This window comes from Aulonocara sp. 'chitande type north' Nkhata Bay, linkage group LG15 (assembly GCF_057382095.1).
Source record: "Aulonocara sp. 'chitande type north' Nkhata Bay isolate Kocher_YH1m ecotype deep benthic linkage group LG15, A_spYH_male_GT1.1, whole genome shotgun sequence".
NCBI classification, from domain to species: Eukaryota; Metazoa; Chordata; class Actinopteri; order Cichliformes; family Cichlidae; genus Aulonocara; species Aulonocara sp. 'chitande type north' Nkhata Bay.
Window position 1 is genome coordinate 35445427 of NC_141358.1, and position 19740 is coordinate 35465166.

Sequence of the window (19740 nt, forward strand, 5' to 3'; positions counted from 1 at the left end):
TGCAATTGTGCCCTATTTACATTTGTGGTATGACTGATGCTCAGTCATCTCTCTAATATGTCTTAAATTACACTACTACTGCATTTCTAGCACATTCAACAGAGTTGGGACAGTTCCTTGTTCTAGATGAATTTGTGCTCATTATTAAAAGCAGGAAACAGAAATATTCATATCATAAATATTATTATTTAGACTTCATAAACTCAAACATTGTTTGGTAGTTAGAAAGGGGTGTGATGTATTTGCCTTTTTTCTGTTTATTTGGAAAATATGATTTCCTTAATAATATCAACCATTTTTAAAGATGCATTTATCTAATATGTTCATTATTTATCTTGCTTATCGCCCTTTTATGCAGTCAGTAATAGGCATCAGATTCGATGCATGCAAAAGGTCTGAAAAGCATTTTCCTCTTTACACATGGCAGGTATTATTTACTGTGATGTGCTCTGGTCTGCCTGTGCAGGGTTGTATTCATTTCAGTTGTGAATTCTTATCCAACTTTAAAAGTGGGATGAGGACAGATAAAAAAGAAAGACAGACAGAAGAGTAATCTGAAGAAGTAAAAGGAAGTTGAAGAAAGAGGTAATAAAGAGGGGTAAGGGGAGTGAAGGACATGCAAGGCTGAGAAAGAGGGAGCAAGCATAAAAGGGGGATGAGCAGCACTGGACTGAAGTTTGAAGGGTGAGGGGGAAGGTTATTAAGGCTTGCTGTTTTTAGTTGTGACAGGCGATTGCTTACACAGCTGGCTATCTAGCTGAGAGGGAAAATGAGGCATTTGTTAGAAAAAGGAAAACATTGGAAAATAGGCAGTGAAATAACCCGGTGTTTAGATGGAAAGAGTTAACAGGTTTTCATGAATATTTATCTGCAGCCTCCGGCAGCTCCAGTGACCTGGTTAGACTCAACGTCTGGCCACAGCCCTCATGGCGCCTACATGGAAAGTGAGAGAGCGGTCTGAAATGAAAGACGATTAAACACAAGATTAAACCTCACTCAGCTGACTGCCTTGTGCTGCGGAAGAGGCGTAACTGCTGATTGTCCGGGTATGTAGACTCAATCTTACAAATCAATGAGCAAGACTGCTTAAGAGTGAAATATACAGTCTTTATCTCCTCAGGTGCTTGTATTGCTAGGCCTCATTATTAAATAATGCTGATCACAACATTTTAATACAGAGACTAGAATACACCTTTGACATAATCATCACACTATAATGATCTTAGCTTATGTATGTTCCCCCATCTTCTCCTACACAATTGGAGCAATCGTGATGAAACATTGCTTAGGGCACTGTGAATGCCATCATCTATACTGTGTATACAAATACTTTATACAGATCCCACAAAAAGTTCAGTTGAGCACTGAACCAACATGTGTGCATACTGCACGAGTTTGCTAGTTAAAGGAAATACACTGAATGAATTTGAATCATCGTCTATCTCATAGATTCCAATTTTTCCATATAAATGAGAAATCTCACACAGAAGTTAGTCATGGAGTTCCACAGGGTTCTGCACTAGGACCTAGGGCTGAACGATATATCGCATTTGCGATAATATCGCGACATGATCAAGTGCAATTTTCTAACCGCAAAGGCTGCGATTATACTCTGGACATGTCCAAATTCATGGGCTGCATCCTCCTGAGGCCGCATTTGTAGACCGATTACGTCACAGCGACGTGCCGAAGGCTGTCCAAATTACTACCATATCCCAGAATTCATAGCGCGGCCCAGCCAAACTCCAGTTTCCAGCAATGGCGGCCGCTACTAAGTTTTAAAATTACTCATACTAATCTTTCTGGGTCACAAAATAAACTTTTAACATATTTTCAGGCGAGAAAGTAGTTGTGTAAACATCAAATATCTGCTCGGTTTATCAAGATATCCCATATTTGCAAAAGTGCTTCGACGTTTTCAGAGGCGTCTGCTACCCACCAGCTCGACAGCTAGCCGGGAGCTCGAGGGTTACTGATGCAGCCGAGAACGGCACAACTCCCGGCACATCATTTTCAGGTCACCGCGGAGTTTCGCTGCTCGCGTTAAACGTAATATATAAGTCACTTAGACAACCTAAAAATGTTATTGTTGGGCTTTTTTCAGTGTTTTGTTTGTTCGTGAGTAAATCGGTTTGGCTGAGATTAAAGTTATTAGATTAGATAAAATAAAACTTTATTAATCCTCCGGGTGGGTTCCTCCTTGGTTTTCACACAGCTGACTAAACGTCAAACAGAAAACTTATTAAACAGAAGTATGAGACAGTCGAGAATTTACACCAGTGTCTGGTTATATTTTAGATAGCAAGAAGCAGACGGCCGAGTTTATTAAACTCCACCGAGACAGCGGTGACGCTAATCAGAACTAGCCTTGACCGTCCAATTTCACGCCTTTAAATTTTAAAGGCGTGTTTGTGTGTGTGTTTATACAATTGCTATTATGTTTGCACTTTATGTGTAATGTTACTGACTGCAAAGATCAGTAAGATGTGTGTATTTTTTATTTATTAGTTTTATTTATTTAATATTATTTTTTAATTGAATGACTGTCTAGTAGTTCACAGATGTCGAAAAACTGAGTGTGGTAAAGCCACTGATTTTTTTTATGTATATTTCTGCAATCTGCACATTGTACTGACTTTCATTTTAATGTTTACACCAGGGTTTCTTGTCAGCACTTTATGCTCAGATGTTTGTAAGCTAAAAATAAACTATTGTGTATGTTCAAATATACTGTTGTGATTGAAGAAGTTAAATAAAAATGTCAGTCATCAATTCATGCATCACCTCATGTTATCATAACAGAGGTCTGTCTTCCAGGAAAGAACAGTTTAAAATTAATGTAATATAGTATTGGCCATACTATATGATGTATTGCTTGTCTTTGTTTAATAATACAGAAGACAAAGACCTTAAAAAAATAATCGCACATCGCATCGCAATCGCAATATTGGGGCAAAAAAATCGCAATTAGATTATTTTCCATAATCGTTCAGCCCTACTAGGACCAAGACTTTTTAGGCTATGCGTGCTTCCCTTTGGTAATGTTATCAGAAAGCACTGTATGTTTTTATCTATGAAGTCAGATGAGACAATCAGGAGTACTAACAAGGATTACAGAGAGGGACCCTAATCCTCAAATATCATCTTCTCTTTATTGGGTCTATATTATACCAAGAATTGAAATTAAAATCCTTCTCCTTGCATACAGAACTATTGTGTTCCATCATATCTTAAATACCTCAAAGTACCACATTATCACAGTGGAACGCGTCACACTCAGACTGGAGGGTAACTTGTGGTTCCCAGAATTTCTAAATGTAGAATGGGAGGCAGGGTTATCAGTTACCAGACCCCTTTCCCAAGCTCCCAGTTTGGATTCCTTGACCTCAAGGTCCAGGTCAGAAGTCAAGTTTTTCCAAAAAAAAATCTTGCAAACTCAACTCAAAAAGGATGTCACCTAGAATTTTTAAATTGATACCATCTAATATCAGCTTTTTAAAAAACTGTTCAAACGGATTAGTCCTGTTTATCCCCACTCGAATGTAACCGTGTAGCTCCATAGTTCAGTGGTTTACCTGTTTGTCTAATTAGCAAAAGAGCTCTCATTCAGTTCTTCTGGTATTAAAAACAAAAAGATTATAGCTGCCAACTCAAACATGTGGCACTCCTTGCTTTGAAACACCAACACCCACAAACTTTTATGTAAATATGTTTATTTTAGACAATAATATATATATATATATATTTTTTTTTTTTATAACAACATAATGCACAGCCAGTTAGTGCAGACTATGACAGTTAAGGTTTACACATCAGTTAGCCAGGAAAGGAAGACCACAGAGCAACATTCATTCAGTTCAGTCACGCTGGACGATGTGACATCCATGTGATGATTTTTGATGACATTGGGGTATAACTGTACACTACGCCACTGTGTGTGCGCATGTGTATGGAAAACCAATAGATGTATTTTTTGGATGTACATTATGTGGTAATGATGTGTTGCCCTTAATAGTAAAATATTAGTGGTGTGCAAATGATAAATGTAACATCTCAAGGCATGTCATAGAGAAAATAAACATATCTTAGAGACCTAAAGTAAATAATAACCATTGAAGAATCTTATGGAAATATAATATTCTCTTAACAATATTTTGTACACTGATCAGCAACAGCATTAGTATCCCGGCTCTGACTCGTCGGAGCCTGAAAAGGGATTTCTGGCAACAGGTTTTTTTGGTTCTGTGGGTTTGTGGAGGCTGACTCCACATGTTCTTGAGCTGTGCCTCAGCAGTTTTTGTGGTGTGAGAGTCTAAATTTTGTCTATCAAGTGACATAAGCCAAATCAAAGCTGACCAGCTAAACAAAGTATATTAACTAAATAATCCAATTATTTTTCACTTCACCTGTCGGGTGTTTATGTTGTGGCTGATCAGTGTAAATGGAGGACATGGCAAACTATAAATATGCGTTTAAGTAAATTCCAGTGGAGCTTTTCACAGCTCATATCCAGTTATGTTTGTTGGTGTGTCTGCCCCAGTTAGCGGCTTTGATCGTGTCAGTCTGCAGGCCAGCACTTGTGTGGGCTCGTGGGGCTCCGTGGCTGGGCCTTTGGACTCCCCTGAAAGACAACATAAAGGACAGGGCTACATTTTAAAGGCTTGATGGTAACGATTGTATGCATTCACTTCATCGCCTTCCCAAGAAGACCATAGCTTGCATGACTGTGGTGACACCTAAAGGGGGCAGCGGTGCACCTTCATTTAGTGCAGCCCACACCCTAACTATAGCTTGGAGCACTGCAGCGGAACTGATCCTACCACCTTTAAATACAAGAGGCATCATTCACTCCAAGTTGTTTATAAGTGTGACCTAACTTTAACTAACTCGCACGCTTTATTTATTAGATTCAAAGGTGATTTTACAACCCTAATTTTAAACTTGGCCAGCTACAATGTGAAATCTTGCAATATGTGCATTAGGGACACTGTAGGTTGCATAATATAAAAATAGCTGGGAGATGGGAGCTGATAACCAAAAAGTCTCAAAGTTACAAGGCGAACACGGGGGATTGGGGTCGGCTTTGTTTTGTAAAGGAACCGCCTGGCTTCTCTTTGAAGTGCTGAATCGGTTCTGCTGACGTTGGATGACTTAATCGAATTGTACTGTACTTTACAATCAGATTTGGCAAAAGGGAAATTCTCATGATGTTTGGCCCAAATCACTGTATTATAGCGCTCCAAACATTTTGAAGAGACTTTCTTTGAAGCGGGCCCGCTCAGAAGAAATAAACATGTTGATTTGGTTAAAAATGATAGCTTTTGTCATCAGATGTAGCCATGATGTCGCATAGCCTCATTCAAAGTGTGTAAAGTTGAATTTTCTGTTTACTGCTGGTGTGATTATTAGAAAAGTGAAGCTCAGTGTTTCCCTGATGGAAAAAGAGAAACTGTTTTAAAAACTATTATAATTTTGATTCTTGAAAGTGGTCCTTCTTAGCTGATAAACTTAAGCAACAATGCGAGCATCACAACTAATTCTAGCCACCCTGTTCATATATGATGGGCCAGACTTTGTGAAGAAGGCTTGTGGCATTTTATTAGATTTTTATGCAGAAGGGCATTATTCTTGTCACAGGGTGGCATGTGACCTTTATACAAAACACACAGTGCTTGTAAATATGCTGTGTTTCTTGTGTATTGTTGCCAAGTCATTCATGAAATCGTTAAGATTTGTGAGTGAATCCTGACTTTGAAACTGCTAGTTTGGATACCTCTCCTCTAGACTAAACTTGGCCTCTGTCTGGTTTGATCCCAGGAATTGCCAAACCAGTTCAGTCCAGGCCCTTTTGGGCTCCTTTTATGGTGAACGTCCTAGGGAAATGTGTCAAATGTGGTATTAAGGAGGGGAAGTTTGGTCTGATGTTTGAAATATCTTTCCATTTTAAGTAGTTAGAGAGCAGGTACATTCTCTTAATAGAACAACATTTGTTTTTCCACTGCTAACCTATTACAGCTTTCTGCCCTATTAAAATTAGGTATAGAGCACAAGAGTGACCAAACTTTTTTTTTTTCTACTCATGTTCTCCAGTGAAGTCTGAGAAAGTCCTTCAGTAATGAATTTTACGCCTTGAATCGAGCCAACCAGCTACAAGGTGAATTGTGACCAAAAAAAAAAAAGATTTGATTTGGATAAAAAGAGTCAAAGATACTAAGACTGTGCACCTAATTAACATTGGAGGGACTACTCATCCCATAAAAATTAAAAATCCCAGTTTTCCACAGCAAATTACTTCCAACAATCCATCCATACTCTTTCACCTACCCTTATCAAGGTTGGGGGGGGGCTGGAGCCTATTCCAGCTACCATAGGGCAAGAGGCAAGGTACAAGGTCTGACGCAGGGCTAACACAGAGACCGACCATTCACACTCACATTCACACCTTTGGACCAATTTAGAATCATCAATTAACCTAACCCTACTAACGGCATGTCTTTGGACTGTGGGAGAGTACCCAGGAAGAAACCACAGGGAAAACATGCGAACAGTGTTGTATGTGTGGTGAGTTTTATGGCTCATAATACTTATGGAGAATATGAATGGGACTTTTACTTCCTGATCATCACTGTTGCACTCTATAGCAGTGTGCAGAAGTGTTTCCTTAACTGTTACATTTACTTTGGATGTTGAGCGAGCCTTGCTTTTTGTTCTCCATTATTTTTCTTCGTTTGCGTTTGACTTTAGTTTGGCCATGAACATACGGTGCACTAATCTACTGCTGTGAAGGAGGCAAAAAAAAGAAATAAAAATATTGTTCAACTGTTTAAACGCCTTTGAGTTCTGCCTCCAATACTCAGCTGTCCCTAACAATTCTTACCAGTTTAATTATTCACACAGTGTGACAAGATTATATGGCGATTATGCGGATTTTCCCCTTTAGCCTAAAATAAATCGTCTGTATTTGAGAAAGTGGAGAAGAAGGAGTCGGGAATAAACCAAAGTCCATCTTTGATAATATGAACTCACCGCAGCAGTCTGGGTCTTGGCATAGTTCATATGAGCGTAGAGTAGCACAGCTGTGTCGTTGTGGGATGCCTCCAGTGCGATGGACAGAGCATTGCTTCCATCCTGCAGACAGACAGCAAAGATGGAGAGAGACACATGAGTATCCAGGAGAGCTTTTCAACTAGAGCAGAAAGCTTTACAGTGTGAGAGCAACCATGTGATACACGTTACGCACAGTTGCTCTGTTTTCCAGTTGTTTGGACAGTTTTGTTATTTCTTTTACCATCATGCACCTTTGCTTAACCAGTTAACTATGGGACTTTTATTGCTTTATGATACGTTTGACTGTTTATAATACAGGAAGACAAAATGGTCAGTTTGGAGTTATTTGTTGGCCAAAGAATTTAAAGTACAGTGTCTTGCTACCTTCAGTCAGTGTCTGTTTGGTTTTATGATCCTTTTTAAAAACCAGTCACACTGCTGTCAGTATACTTATCCTTATTTGTGATTGGTCAGATGCTGGCAGCGCCACCGTTTTCTTTTGAACAAAGAGGGGAAAGTTGATAACTAGCTTCATGTGACCGTTTATCCTGACTGCTGATTTTGGGGTAAGTGAATCCAGATTTCGGAAGTTACCCTGGGTATGTTGAACTCGCTTCATCTCCTCAGTTCCCAGACATGTGCAGACTGGGGGATGCTGCACAGCGGTCAACGTGGCCAGGTCCCAGCTTTCATAAAATGTGCCAAGAAATTCAAAGTGAGCCAATATATTTTCTCATTTTAGACATTTGATATGTTTTCTAATATGAGCTTGTTAGATTTGCAAATCGTTGCTTTCCCTTTACATTTTAAACATGGTCCCAACATTTGAAAATGGGGTTTGTAGTAACAATACTGCTTAATATAACAAGTGAACTGAAAGTAAAAATGGTTCTGCAGTCGTTACTGTATCCACTCAGCCTTGCAGTCAAACTTTGTCACGCAGTTTTGTGTTTTCAGCGGAGAGGGGAGGTGGGGGCTTTTCCTTCCACCCCCTCAGTCCAGCTGTGCTGTACTGAAACACAAACCAGGAGCTGCTTGCACCAAATGGCCAACTCATTCTGGCACAGATGTTAATGCTCAAATATCTGTCTGTCTGGCTTCTCTTCAAGCATCTACAGAAATCCACTGTAAAATCACTTTAAAACATACAAGTGGGGAGAAAAGCAGGAGTGTTGAGCAGACCTTTGCTAGCGTTAGCATTTAATGCTGCCAGATTTTTGTATTTCTTTATGGGTTAAGTGGTGAAAAATGCAGAGGACCAGTGTAATGCCTGCAGGACATTGTGTCTGAAATCTGCAAGTGTGTTTTAAATTTTTTCCTCTGGGGTCCAGTCACTGCGTTTCCTCTGTACAGCATCCGTTTTAGTCTAATCTGATTGTAACACCTCAGCTTTCTAAGAAGAAATAGAGAAAAAAGGAAACTACACAGACGAGCAGTTTCCTGAGAAGAGATTAAGCCAAATCCCAGAGAAGAAAGCTCCTGGATGTTTTTTGGCAGCTGGCTTCAGTGTTAGGCTCATGTTTCTGTCATTGCATGAGCTAGTTCAAATGCTTAAATTGTAGAAGTCTTACGTTATCCACAATGGATATGTCGCACCCGGGCTGTTCCAGGAGCAGTTTGACAATCTCAGTTCGGCCGTGCTCACTGGCACACATCAGAGCCGTCGATCCCTCATCGTCCTGCACGTTGACATCGGTTCCACACTCGAGCAGCGCCCGCACCATCTCCTGACGCCCGTGGCTGACTGCTAACATTAATGCCGTCTGGCCTGCCTGCAGAGGTAAAGAATTTTAAATGATTTGGATTAACGAGGAAGCTTCTGCCATTTAAAGCTTGAGTGTTCAGAAGACTTCAGACTGCTTTATTTTTGGATAAATGGCATTCCTGCATGGTGCACTGTTTCCTTTTACTGCTACTGCCCAAAAACAACGCTCACATTTGAGCACCGTGCACTTTTGGTCATTCACTCATTTACTACTCCTCATATAACAGACAGCTGTTTACTCAGTAGCAGGCAGTAAATTAAATTCTAGACACATAATTTGATTTTGCATCGTCACTTGCAGGTGCAGTCACACAATGCTAATTTTTGCCATCTATGAGCTGATTTTTTTTTTTTAAAGGGAGGATGTCTCCCTAAAGTCCAGCTACAAGGAAAGCTGGCACAACTCAATACACACCGTACTTGAGAATCAAGACGGCAGCTTTACAATAAGTATACAAGAAAAGTCTTCTGGCTGTCTGATTAAGCACAAAACTGATCCAAAATGTAAATATAGAAAAAAAATATAGTCTGAAGTCCTTACCCGAAAACTGCATTGCGTGACTCGTGCTTAATTACCCACAGCAACAATAACAAGCAGCAGTAATTGGTTTTATAGACAGTGATGCTATAAATTCGGTCCTATGACTTGGCAGCGGAAAAACCCATCAGGCGCTGTGTCAAAACACATACACTACTCAGCCTGATTAGATCAGCCGGGGAATGAAGAAGACTTCAAGTCAACGGGTTCTCGTGAGTGGCTTCTGTGTCATGTTAGGCTCCACATTTGCTAAATCTAATCTGAGATATGCCCAATCACACCTCAGGTTTCCAGATTTAAATGCAGTATAGTAGTTTATTACAATAAAACAGCTCCACCTCGAAATAAACAGGGAATAAAGAAATTACAGTAGTCTAAAAACAAATTCACTCATAACATTATTTTTTATTTATTAAATGTTAATAAGCTTTATAAATCCAATTTGGCTGCTTCACGTTTGCCCTTTTTTGTATGGTTTTTTTTTATTATTATTCCAGTTTCTTGTGTTCAAATCCATCTAAACTCATTAAAACAAGCCCACAGAGCCAAGACTGCCACATTTAAATGATAACACGCTTCTGGCTGATGGAGCCGACTACACATTCACAGAAGCTCTTTGTGTGCATTTCTAGACATGTTGCGCATTCGCATTTCTCCAGGGCTGAGGTTGTTTTTATTATAAAAATAACTAGTATTGGCATGTTAAAGTCACATGAGTACTAAAACTTTCTTCCACAAATTGTTCCCATCAAATCTTGTGGAATTTCAAAATAAAACGAACAAAATAAATGAGAAATACAGGATATAAGCTACTAGCATACGAAAGAAATGGCTGCTTCCAAATATCTGCACATTCATGTGGCATGTTTGTCCACTTTAAGAGCTGGATGATGAACTGCTGATGACTTGCCTGGCTGGCCTTGGCGTTGACATTACCCTGACTGAAGAGCTTCTTGACCACAACCATGTCCTCCTCCTTCTTCACAGTTGACAGAGCAGCCAACATGATGGCTGTGTAGCCCGCCTTGTTCTGCTTATCCACAGAGCACACACCTGTAGGAGATATGCTTATCACTTATTGAAGCGTAAGGACAGGACCGTCAGCAGGTATTAGGTTAGTTGACCAGTGAATAACACTGAAATGCCAATGAAAATGCTGTCACTATGTAAATAGTGTATAAAAAGTAACAATATATTCCAAAGATGGCGCTTTAAATACATTTGTTGCTCATGACTGAGTAAAAACGAGTTTTGCTGTGGTGGTATTCTGATTATCGTTTCTTTAAAAAGATATCATCAGATTAGGAAAAGCATAATATGTTCAACTTATATTTCGATCATGTATATCAGCACTTTGGCTGAGACTTTATGTCTTTTAAATGTGCTATATAAATAAAGATGACTTGACTTGACTATATACACATGGTGAAAGTCTTTAAAAAAAATTAGGTGTGTGCAAGTAACCAACTTTGTGATCACAATAACTCAGAACAAGAACGAGACAACATAGGATTTTCAAATTGATACCACAGGTCCATCTATTAGGAGGCTGTCAACTGTCAGTATTATTTATTTATTGATACTCTTGGCTCTGCATGATTATGTAGAGATGGTATATTCTTAAGAGGGTCAACTCTGGCTGCGCGCACAGCAAACCCACCCTCTTGCTGTTTAATTCAGTTCTGTTTTATTTATACAGCGCCAAATCACAACAACAGTCAACTCAAGGCGCTTTATATTGTAAGGTAGACCCTACAATAATACATACAGAGAAAACCCAACAATCATATGACCCCCTATGAGCAAGCACTTTGGCGACAGTTGGAAAAACTCCCTTTTAACAGGAAGAAACCTCCGGCAGAACCAGGCTCAGGGAGGGGCCAGTTGGAGTCGCAGCAGATGGCTGCCCCTCCCTGAGCCTGGGAGGCCGTCACTCCCAGGCTCAGGGTCGGCCAGATGGCTACAGCCAGATGGCTCCAGATGTTCAAGGTTGCTCCAGATGATTTTTGCCAAACAGAATGTTTGCAAGGACCAGCCAATCATAAGCAAGCGCGTTGTAAAGGAAGCTCGCCTTCAAGCGAGAAGAGTTGAACACTTGCAGTGCACACGCCATCAGTTTGAGTTATACATTGGATGATCTGAAGGGCTGTCCCTGAGGTTCAGTATAACATTTACAACTATTTTGAGATATGAATCATGCAAAGCTACTCTAGCGCAATAAACACAAGGAGCTAGAAATGAGCGTTACCGTCCATTTTAAATTCCCCTTTATATCTGCCTCAAACATTCATTATTTTAAATGTATACACAGCCCCACAGTGCAAACAAGAAAGTTCTCCTTGACTGTTAGTTTATTAAACAAAAGGATAAATGGTAAATGGCCTGTATTTATATAGCGCTTTTACTAGTCCCTAAGGACCCCAAAGCGCTTTACATATCCAGTCATCCACCCATTCACACACACATTCACACACTGGTGATGGCAAGCTACATTGTAGCCACAGCCACCCTGGGGCGCACTGACAGAGGCGAGGCTGCCGGACACTGGCGCCACCGGGCCCTCTGACCACCACCAGTAGGCAACGGGTGAAGTGTCTTGCCCAAGGACACAACGACCGAGACTGTCCGAGCCGGGGCTCAAACCGGCAACCTTCCGATTACAAGGCGAACTCCTAACTCTTGAGCCACGATCGCCCCTAATAGTGCTACACTCACTGAAAAAGCAGGTTTCAGTTCATTGTTTACTTCCTGTGGCTGCACATTAAGTGTGTGCTGTTTTTTGTTTTTCTTCCCATGAGGCATGGTGATAAGGTCGACAGGAATTATAAACTCCAAAAACCAAAAACGGCTGATCCTGCCTAGCATAAAGTGGACACAGAACCACATGTTGCCTGATCTTATCAAACCTCAAATCAAGATAGTAACAGTGCGCAAACATTAAATTCAAGTCAGGATTATCCTTCTCTGAAAGCTACTGCTAACCTGTGTCCAGCAGCAGCTCCACCACACCAAAGTTAGAGTGAGAGACGCTGTAGTGAAGAGCTGTATTCCCATTGCCATCTGTCATGTTGACTACGTGCTCCAGCAGCATTGATGACACCTCGGAGAACGCCATCAGGTAGTCAGAGACCCGCGGCGGCTGAGCCATCTTCGCGCTGGAGATACGAAACCACTCAAGTTGGACAGTGTGTGTGCTGGAGAGCTGGAGGTGAGGACGGGAAGTGATATATACTTATAAACTGCAGACAAGTGCCTGAAGTAGATCGGCATACAGCATAGACACAAGCAAAACTGCTTTTGTCTCAAGTTTTTAGTAGCCAGTTAGACCCAGTGAATGAGTTTTTCTTTACATGATGGCTGTTTTTCTACAAGGCACACTTTAGCAGTGATGAGGTTAACAGTTTACCCCCCAGAGTTCCTACCAGGCAGTCATGAATCACTAATTCAAGAGACATTTGGCACTTTCTCAGAATATTTTTGCTATATAATCAAGAGAAGGAGCAAAAAGTTTGATTTTAAACACTTTTGCATGATTAAATATTGCCTCACTGCAGGCGAAAGCGTTACGTGTGTCCCCTGGAGGTAAAATTGAAAAAGAGGAAAGCAGGGACGCACCACTTCCTTACTCTTCAGTGTTTTGAGGTCATCGTTTAGGTGGTTCTTCAGAATGAGACAGGCTTCTCGCATTTTTGAGCTCAACTCAAATCTGTGACAAAGCAGACAAATGTGTGAAGTTGAAACACAGAAATAAAATCGCATTTAGAGGATAAGGCCTTTTGTTCCCTCCATAGATTACACTCTAAGTCAACAAAACTACATTTACTTTCATTTTCATAACAACCCACTTTTCTTTCACACCATCAGATGAATAATTTGCAGCTCTCAGCGTTTCCTCATCAGTGTCACTCTCATCCAGGTTAACGTTTCTCTCCTCCTCTGACGTTTCTTCCTCCAAAGCTGCCTCATCTTCTTCAGTGCTGTCCAAGCACTCGCCTTCGACACTTTCTCCAGAAGAACTCCCATCTTCCTCCTCTTCTTCCTCCTCTTCTTCACTGGATGTTGATTCATACCTGGAAGAGCCAAATATCTCAAAAGTCTCATCTCTGGCTCTTTATTTCTCATTTGTTAAACCTGTCACCTGGTCAAAGTGTCATTTCCCTCCTCGAGACTACTTGTCGCCACTTATTTTACTTTTGCAGAGGTAAAAATAAAAATTTGGTTTCACATTACAGTAACTCACCCTCCATTTAGAATACCAACAAACTGCAGGCTCTTCTTGCTGCTGCTGCGATTCTCCCCTGCGTTATTCCCGTCTTTCCTCTTCATGATTGATTTCAGCAAACCTGTTGCCATAAAAGAGGGGGGGAAAATAGTGAAAATGCTTGTGCATGAGCAGAACGTGTCTCACACACAAGCAGAAGGTTCAATGAGAGATGCAGGCAGCACAGTTAGGCTGCAGTCAATCAGCATTAGTGATGACAACCAATCCACAGATGAGCCATTCAGTTCAGTACTACATCTCCCACTAGCAGCACACTCGCTAAGCTAACATAGCCTGAAAGAGGCTAGCAGAAAAGCAACAAGTGCTTGAAGCCAACTGACTCAAGCCATCCAAACAACCTTTATTTGTATGTTTGCAGGAGTTTTTAAATTTAACTGCAAATTGTGATCAAGTGAGCTGAAAAACTGAGCGCTGAAAAACTGAGTACTGACAACAGAGCGCCTTCTCTCGCTCTCACTATCGGTATGTTGCATGTAGCAAGTGTGTCCTATGATCTTGTGTCGACTTTCAACTAAAAGAATTTAGATGCCTAAATTATGACTTAAACTAAAATCAAAATTAATACTGCTAATGGGAATTTATTATTTTTGTTACTTATTATCTTATTAAATAATTCGTAATGCTGAGCCTGACATTGCCTTGCACATAAATGATTCAGCCTCGTTCTAACAGTGATAATTACAGGTCATTACTGCATCACTGGGTTTAAGTTAGGATGTCTGGATCGAATCAGAACTGGGCAAAGTTGGATCCATGCATCCTTAATGTTAACTGCAAGCCAATATTTGACCCCAGCTCATAAAATCAGCAGCAAAGCCAAACAGTACTTACCTGTCTTGGTGCTGCTGGCTGCAGTCTTCTCTTTTTCATCTCCTCCTTCATTCTTAACCTTTCCAACTACTTCTTCTTCTTCTGGTGAGACCTTGTATTCAGCAATAGTCAGCTGTCTCCTCTTTGGTACAGTAACTTTTTGCTCTTCAGTCTTTTCCTCGCTTAAGTTCTCCCATTGACACCCGGTGCTAACGAGTACAACCGGAGCAGCCGGAGCTCGTTCTTCTAGTGTCTCTAATGCATCGGTCTGAGTGCTTTGTTCACTTTGATCTGACTCTGCGTCTTCACCTACACATGCATCGGCCACCTCCGGATGACAAGAAACTGCAGTGTGCTTTAATGCAGAAGTTAGCGTTTCTACTTGGGCATTTGTCATGACAGGTTTGACAAGAACCCCCTTCTCAAATGTGATTTTGGAGATGTTTTCCTCCATCTTCGCTCTAAGAACTCCAAGGTCTTTATCTGCAACACTCAACCGATCCTCTAGAGCCACAATGGACTCTTGTTGGAATTTAATGGTGTCCTGTAAGGTGTCTATCTCCCGCTGTGCTTCTGTGGTCAGGCCAAGTAGTGACTCCATGACCCAAACCTCAGCCTCTTCTGTCTCCACTCTGGTTTGTATTCCCTCCTCCTGAACCAGGGGGGGTTCTGTTTCTGTGCATTTCTCACAAACATTCACTCTGGTGCCCTCACATGCATCTTTTACACCATCTCTGTAGTATAAAACAACTGAGGCCATCGGCATGTCGTCCCCTACAGCCACTGACTTCTTCTGAATGACTGTTTTTTCAGGGGCGTTTACTAAAGTCTTACTTGACAGTTTCAGGGGTTTGTCCTCTTTCCCTTCAAACTTTTCTGTCAGCCTTTTCAGCTCACCAGATTTTACAAAGCCTTTGTGTCCAGTCGAGGTCGGTGAAGTCAATCGACTGTGTTCAGTTTGGAGGATCTCTACGGTTTGGGTGGATGTCTCTGTAAACTGTTGCTTCTGTTGGGCCAAGTCCATGGCTGCCTTCTTCTCCTGCAGTGCTAACAAGAGCATATCTTTCTCTGCACGAAGCTTGGCCACTTCTTTCTCAAGTGCAGGAACACCTTTTACCCTTTCTTCCATCTCCTTCAGCTGCTTCAAGGCTGTTGCCATTTGCTCTCTAACTGTTTGCAGTTGGCTGGGTGGGATTGGGGTCACAGTGGTGCCAGCAGCTGGAGTGCTGCGCCCAGAGGTCTGAGGACTGGGTTTGGTCCAACTACTTTGCAGAGACTGCATGGCTGGAGAGGGTAAGAGCAGTTTGGGAGGATCTGCAAGCTGGAAGCGGGCGCCATTTTGGTTCTGGTGGGTTTGTTCCTGCTGTAGCCTCCGGCTGGTTTCCAGGAGAGTCCGCTCAACTCTGGGGTTACGTTGTGGTGGAGGCGGTGGCACTTTTGCCCCAGCAGATAGCGGAGGAACGTTGAGAAAAGTTACAGGGGAAAGGGAGACTGTCTCGCAGGGAGCTGACCCAAGTCTGTTACGAGGCGGTGGTGGCGGTGGAGCTCTGCCATCTTCGCTGACCGGGGATGAGAGCGACTCAGTGGACGTCCAGCCACTGGTACGCCCCCCCACACCCGGACTCCTCTGGGAGAGTTTTAGCCCCCGACCAGAGCGTCGAGAACTGATGGGTGCACGACGGAGGTTGTGCCCACTTTCTATCTCTTCTACATATTTAAGAAAGTCTAGATCCAGCTGAAATCCATACGGAGTCTGGACAGAGTAAGAAGCTTGCTGATCTGCTTCCTCTTGACTGGGGTAATGGAAAGGCGAGCCTAGATCTGAAAGGGGAAAGACATGTTATGGACAACACGTGATCGGTACTTAAGAAATTCCAGAGGGCATCTCTATAAACAGAAGTTACATTTGATTTCAGTGAGACCTGGCAATGAGTTGAATTGCGTTTCCTTTTTAAACATGTGCATGTGTTTATTTCCTTTGTCTATATCCGTCTTTGCCAGCTGCTTCCTCACCGACTTCCTTATCATCCTGGCATGCATGATCAACAGTTATATAAACAAACCAGGAGTGTGATTGTAAAGCACTGTGTCATCATATAACTAACAGATTTAAAACCCCTCAGGCTATCATCAAAATATTACACCTTTACAGGAAACAAAAGGCACTCCTGTTGTATTTGCCAAAAAGAAAAAAAAAAAGAAAGAAAAGGAGAAAAAAAAGCCATGTCTAATTTTTTGGCTTCAGCATTGGCAAAGGTTAACACTTTCAGCGTTATTTCATTATCAACTGTAGTTGATTTAGGTGTCTTAAAGATGGATCAAACTCAGATACTCTGATATCATCTTAATTATCTAAAAGTGGTTAGTTCATCACCGTCCTGTCAGGTCAAAACAAATTACTTGATACATTTCTAAAACTACATGTTGCAAACCCCAAACCTCATCTCTAGGCGTAACGAACAGAAATATTCAGGACACACAATTACATTTGACAGTAAGCTTTAATTTCAATAACAGAGACTTCTTTATGGAGTTTCTTACCAGGCAGCTTTGGGTTAACTTGCACAGACTGAGTCATTTTTCAGGACGAGGACCTTTCAGCACGCACACAGCTTTGAATCAACACCTGGCTTAAAGAAAAAACAGATCAACATGAATGCATTTGTTATAGATGACCTTGAACCAAGACCAGTGGAAATAAAGGAAGCTATAAAGTATTGCAGAAGTAAGTTTCTGCAAGTAGAATTTAGACTTTCCCATGTTTTGTTTTTTTTCTTAATTGGTAAAATTTTTAGACCAAGCGCAGAGGATCGTCTTTTATGAGTTGTAAGAACGTGTAACAACCTGTGACTGAATTCAAAAGATTGCGAATCCCCGTCTTTCACTTTAACTAATTCAGTTAAACCCATCTCGTAGTTAGTTGCTGTTAGTCAGCCTTTTTAAGAGAGGTTTCTTTGTTTAGCCACAGTAGCTGTCTCTGCTGTTACTAACTGATTCTTCCTCGGGAAATATAAAATGCTTCCTGTGCTGCAGAAAAGCTCCTAGGTCCAAACAGCATGTGGAAAACTCTGAATTTTGGACACCAATTACAAAGGAAAAACAAAAAAGTGAAGCTTAAAACAGTGTGTTAAAGAGGTTAATCTCTGTCAGCCACTCACTGATTAATTCATGCAGCTGGAGCTCAGGTCGTTCGTCCTCCCTGCTTCACACAGCCCTGTGAGACAGACATCAATTATCATCATAAACAACTTCTGTCACAACAGAGGAGAACTGAATAAACTGATGAGTCAACATTTCTGTATCAGTTTGCTGAAGATGAAAATGATGTGAATCATCACATCTGGCTTTTACAGTGACCAAATGCCACACACAACCTTCAGTGAGAGCATACTGGGAAAAATGGTGGGTCAATACCGAGGAAGCTGTTCTACAGCTTTGTCTTTTTTCCTGTTAATCTACCACACAAACACTGCTATGATACAGATCAGAATGCACTCTCTCGCAGGTATTTTCTTTTTGGTTTGTTTTTGGGCATTTCAACCTTTCTTGCTGAATAGGACAGTGAAGCAGACAGGAAAGGAGACAGAAAGAGCAGGAATGCCATACAGGAAGTGGATTTTTTGTTTTCAAGCCTCGAGTTGTTTGGCTCACTCTGTCACTACAATGCTACAGGATGTTGCTACTTCCCACCAATAAATAGTCAAGGCAAAAAGAAAAACGTTCATTTCAAACAAAGAGATAATTAGTGATGCAATAAGAATTTGCATTGCAGAAAGAGTTCGCTTTTAGACTAGAAACCGGCTAAGCTCACCACCAACTGATGCGCACAGAAATGAGAGATTTTACACAAAACAATAAACTATTATAAAATTCAAAAGTTGTTCTGTGGAGAAAGCCAACTCTGATTACAGTCTGATGAGTTAATGTCAAACAGTTGAGGCCGGCATTGAGTCCATGTCTACGATTGTTTTTTAATACACCAACATGTCCCCTCACTTCCTTCACTTGCATCTCTTTGTTCGTTCATGAATTTTATTTATCCATCCATTTAGTTGTTTTTTTTTTTTAATTGTTGATCAGTTAGCAGTGTTTCTGCCATATAAATGAAATGAAATCAAAGCTGGGAGCCTTCACACTGGTATGAAAATGTCAAAGTTTGTTGCCCATCATTCATACATAGATGGATTACAATCACTAATAGCCTGGTGAAAGTTTTACATATAACGCTGTTAGATTAGTAAGTTAATAATTACCAATGGCTGTATTACTGTTATTACTTTTAATATTTACTTTTTTTTTTTTTTTTAAACCTAATGCATCGGTGTATACGTTGCTTCTCAGACCATTTACCTACTTGCATCGTTATTACCTACAACATGTTGCACTAAATTGGCCTGCCCAATCTACAGTGTTAAATTTACACCAATCAGATGATCCATTATATTGCATCTCACTGTGCTACTGCATGAATAAACTATGACATGTTGAGGTAGGGACATGGAATGTCACCTCTCTGGTGGGGAAGGAGCCTGAGTTAGTGCGTGAGGTTGAGAGGTACCGGCTAGATATAGTCGGGCTCACCTCTACACATGGCTTGGGCTCTGGAACCAGTCTCCTGGAGAGGGGCTGGACTCTGTCTCAGTCTGGAGTTGCCCTTGGTGAGAGGCGGCGGGCTGGGGTGGGTATCCTAATATCCCCTCGGCTTGCTGCCGGTACGTTGGGGTTTTTCCTGGTGGACGAGAGGGTTTGTTCCCTGCGCCTTAGGGTCGGGGAACGGGCCCTGACTGTCATCTGCGCTTATGCGCCGAGTGGCAGTTCAGAGTACCCAGCCTTCTTAGAGTCCCTGGGGGGGGGGGGTGCTGGAGGGTGCTCCACCTGGAGACTCTGTTGTCCTGCTGGGAGACTTCAATGCTCACGTGGGTAACGACAGCGAGACCTGGAGGGGCGTGATTGGGAGGAACGGCCTCCCTGATCTGAACCCGAGCGGTGCTCTGTTATTGGACTTCTGTGCTAATCACAGTTTGGCCATAACGAACACCCTGTTCGAACATAAGAGTGTCCATAAGTGCACGTGGCACCAGGACGCTCTAGGCCGTAGGTCGATGATTGATTTTGTAATCGTATCAGCAGACCTGCGACCATATGTTCAGGACACTCGGGTAAAGAGAGGGGCTGAGCTATCAACTGATCACCACCTGGTGGTGAGTTGGATCAGGTGGCGGGGGAAGACGCTGGACAGACCTGGTGCACCTAAACGCGTAGTGAGGGTGTGCTGGGAACGTCTAGCAGAGGCCCCAG

At 41.6% G+C, this 19740-nt stretch overlaps 1 protein-coding gene across 3 annotated transcripts in view; it reads right to left on the reverse strand.

Moving 5' to 3' along the window:
- Nucleotides 1–3694: 3694 nt before the first annotated feature.
- The window catches only part of kank3 (KN motif and ankyrin repeat domains 3), a 43231-nt gene continuing 27185 nt past the window's right edge, over nucleotides 3695–19740 (reverse strand). The window contains exons 2-12 of one of the 3 annotated variants that reach the window (XM_086263125.1): nucleotides 17601–17656; nucleotides 16984–17068; nucleotides 14464–16263; nucleotides 13591–13693; nucleotides 13196–13420; nucleotides 12966–13056; nucleotides 12333–12552; nucleotides 10257–10403; nucleotides 8619–8815; nucleotides 7027–7128; nucleotides 3695–4621 (exon numbers count right to left, since the gene is read on the reverse strand). In XM_086263125.1, coding sequence (XP_086119251.1) covers nucleotides 4559–4621; nucleotides 7027–7128; nucleotides 8619–8815; nucleotides 10257–10403; nucleotides 12333–12552; nucleotides 12966–13056; nucleotides 13196–13420; nucleotides 13591–13693; nucleotides 14464–16263; nucleotides 16984–17020 — 2985 coding nt within the window. In that variant the 5' untranslated portion in view covers nucleotides 17021–17068; nucleotides 17601–17656 and the 3' untranslated portion in view covers nucleotides 3695–4558. Of the gene's footprint in view, nucleotides 4622–7026; nucleotides 7129–8618; nucleotides 8816–10256; nucleotides 10404–12332; nucleotides 12553–12965; nucleotides 13057–13195; nucleotides 13421–13590; nucleotides 13694–14463; nucleotides 16264–16983; nucleotides 17073–17600; nucleotides 17657–19740 lie in introns of all 3 variants that reach the window. The other 2 variants (XM_086263124.1, XM_086263126.1) reach the window with 2 other exon arrangements.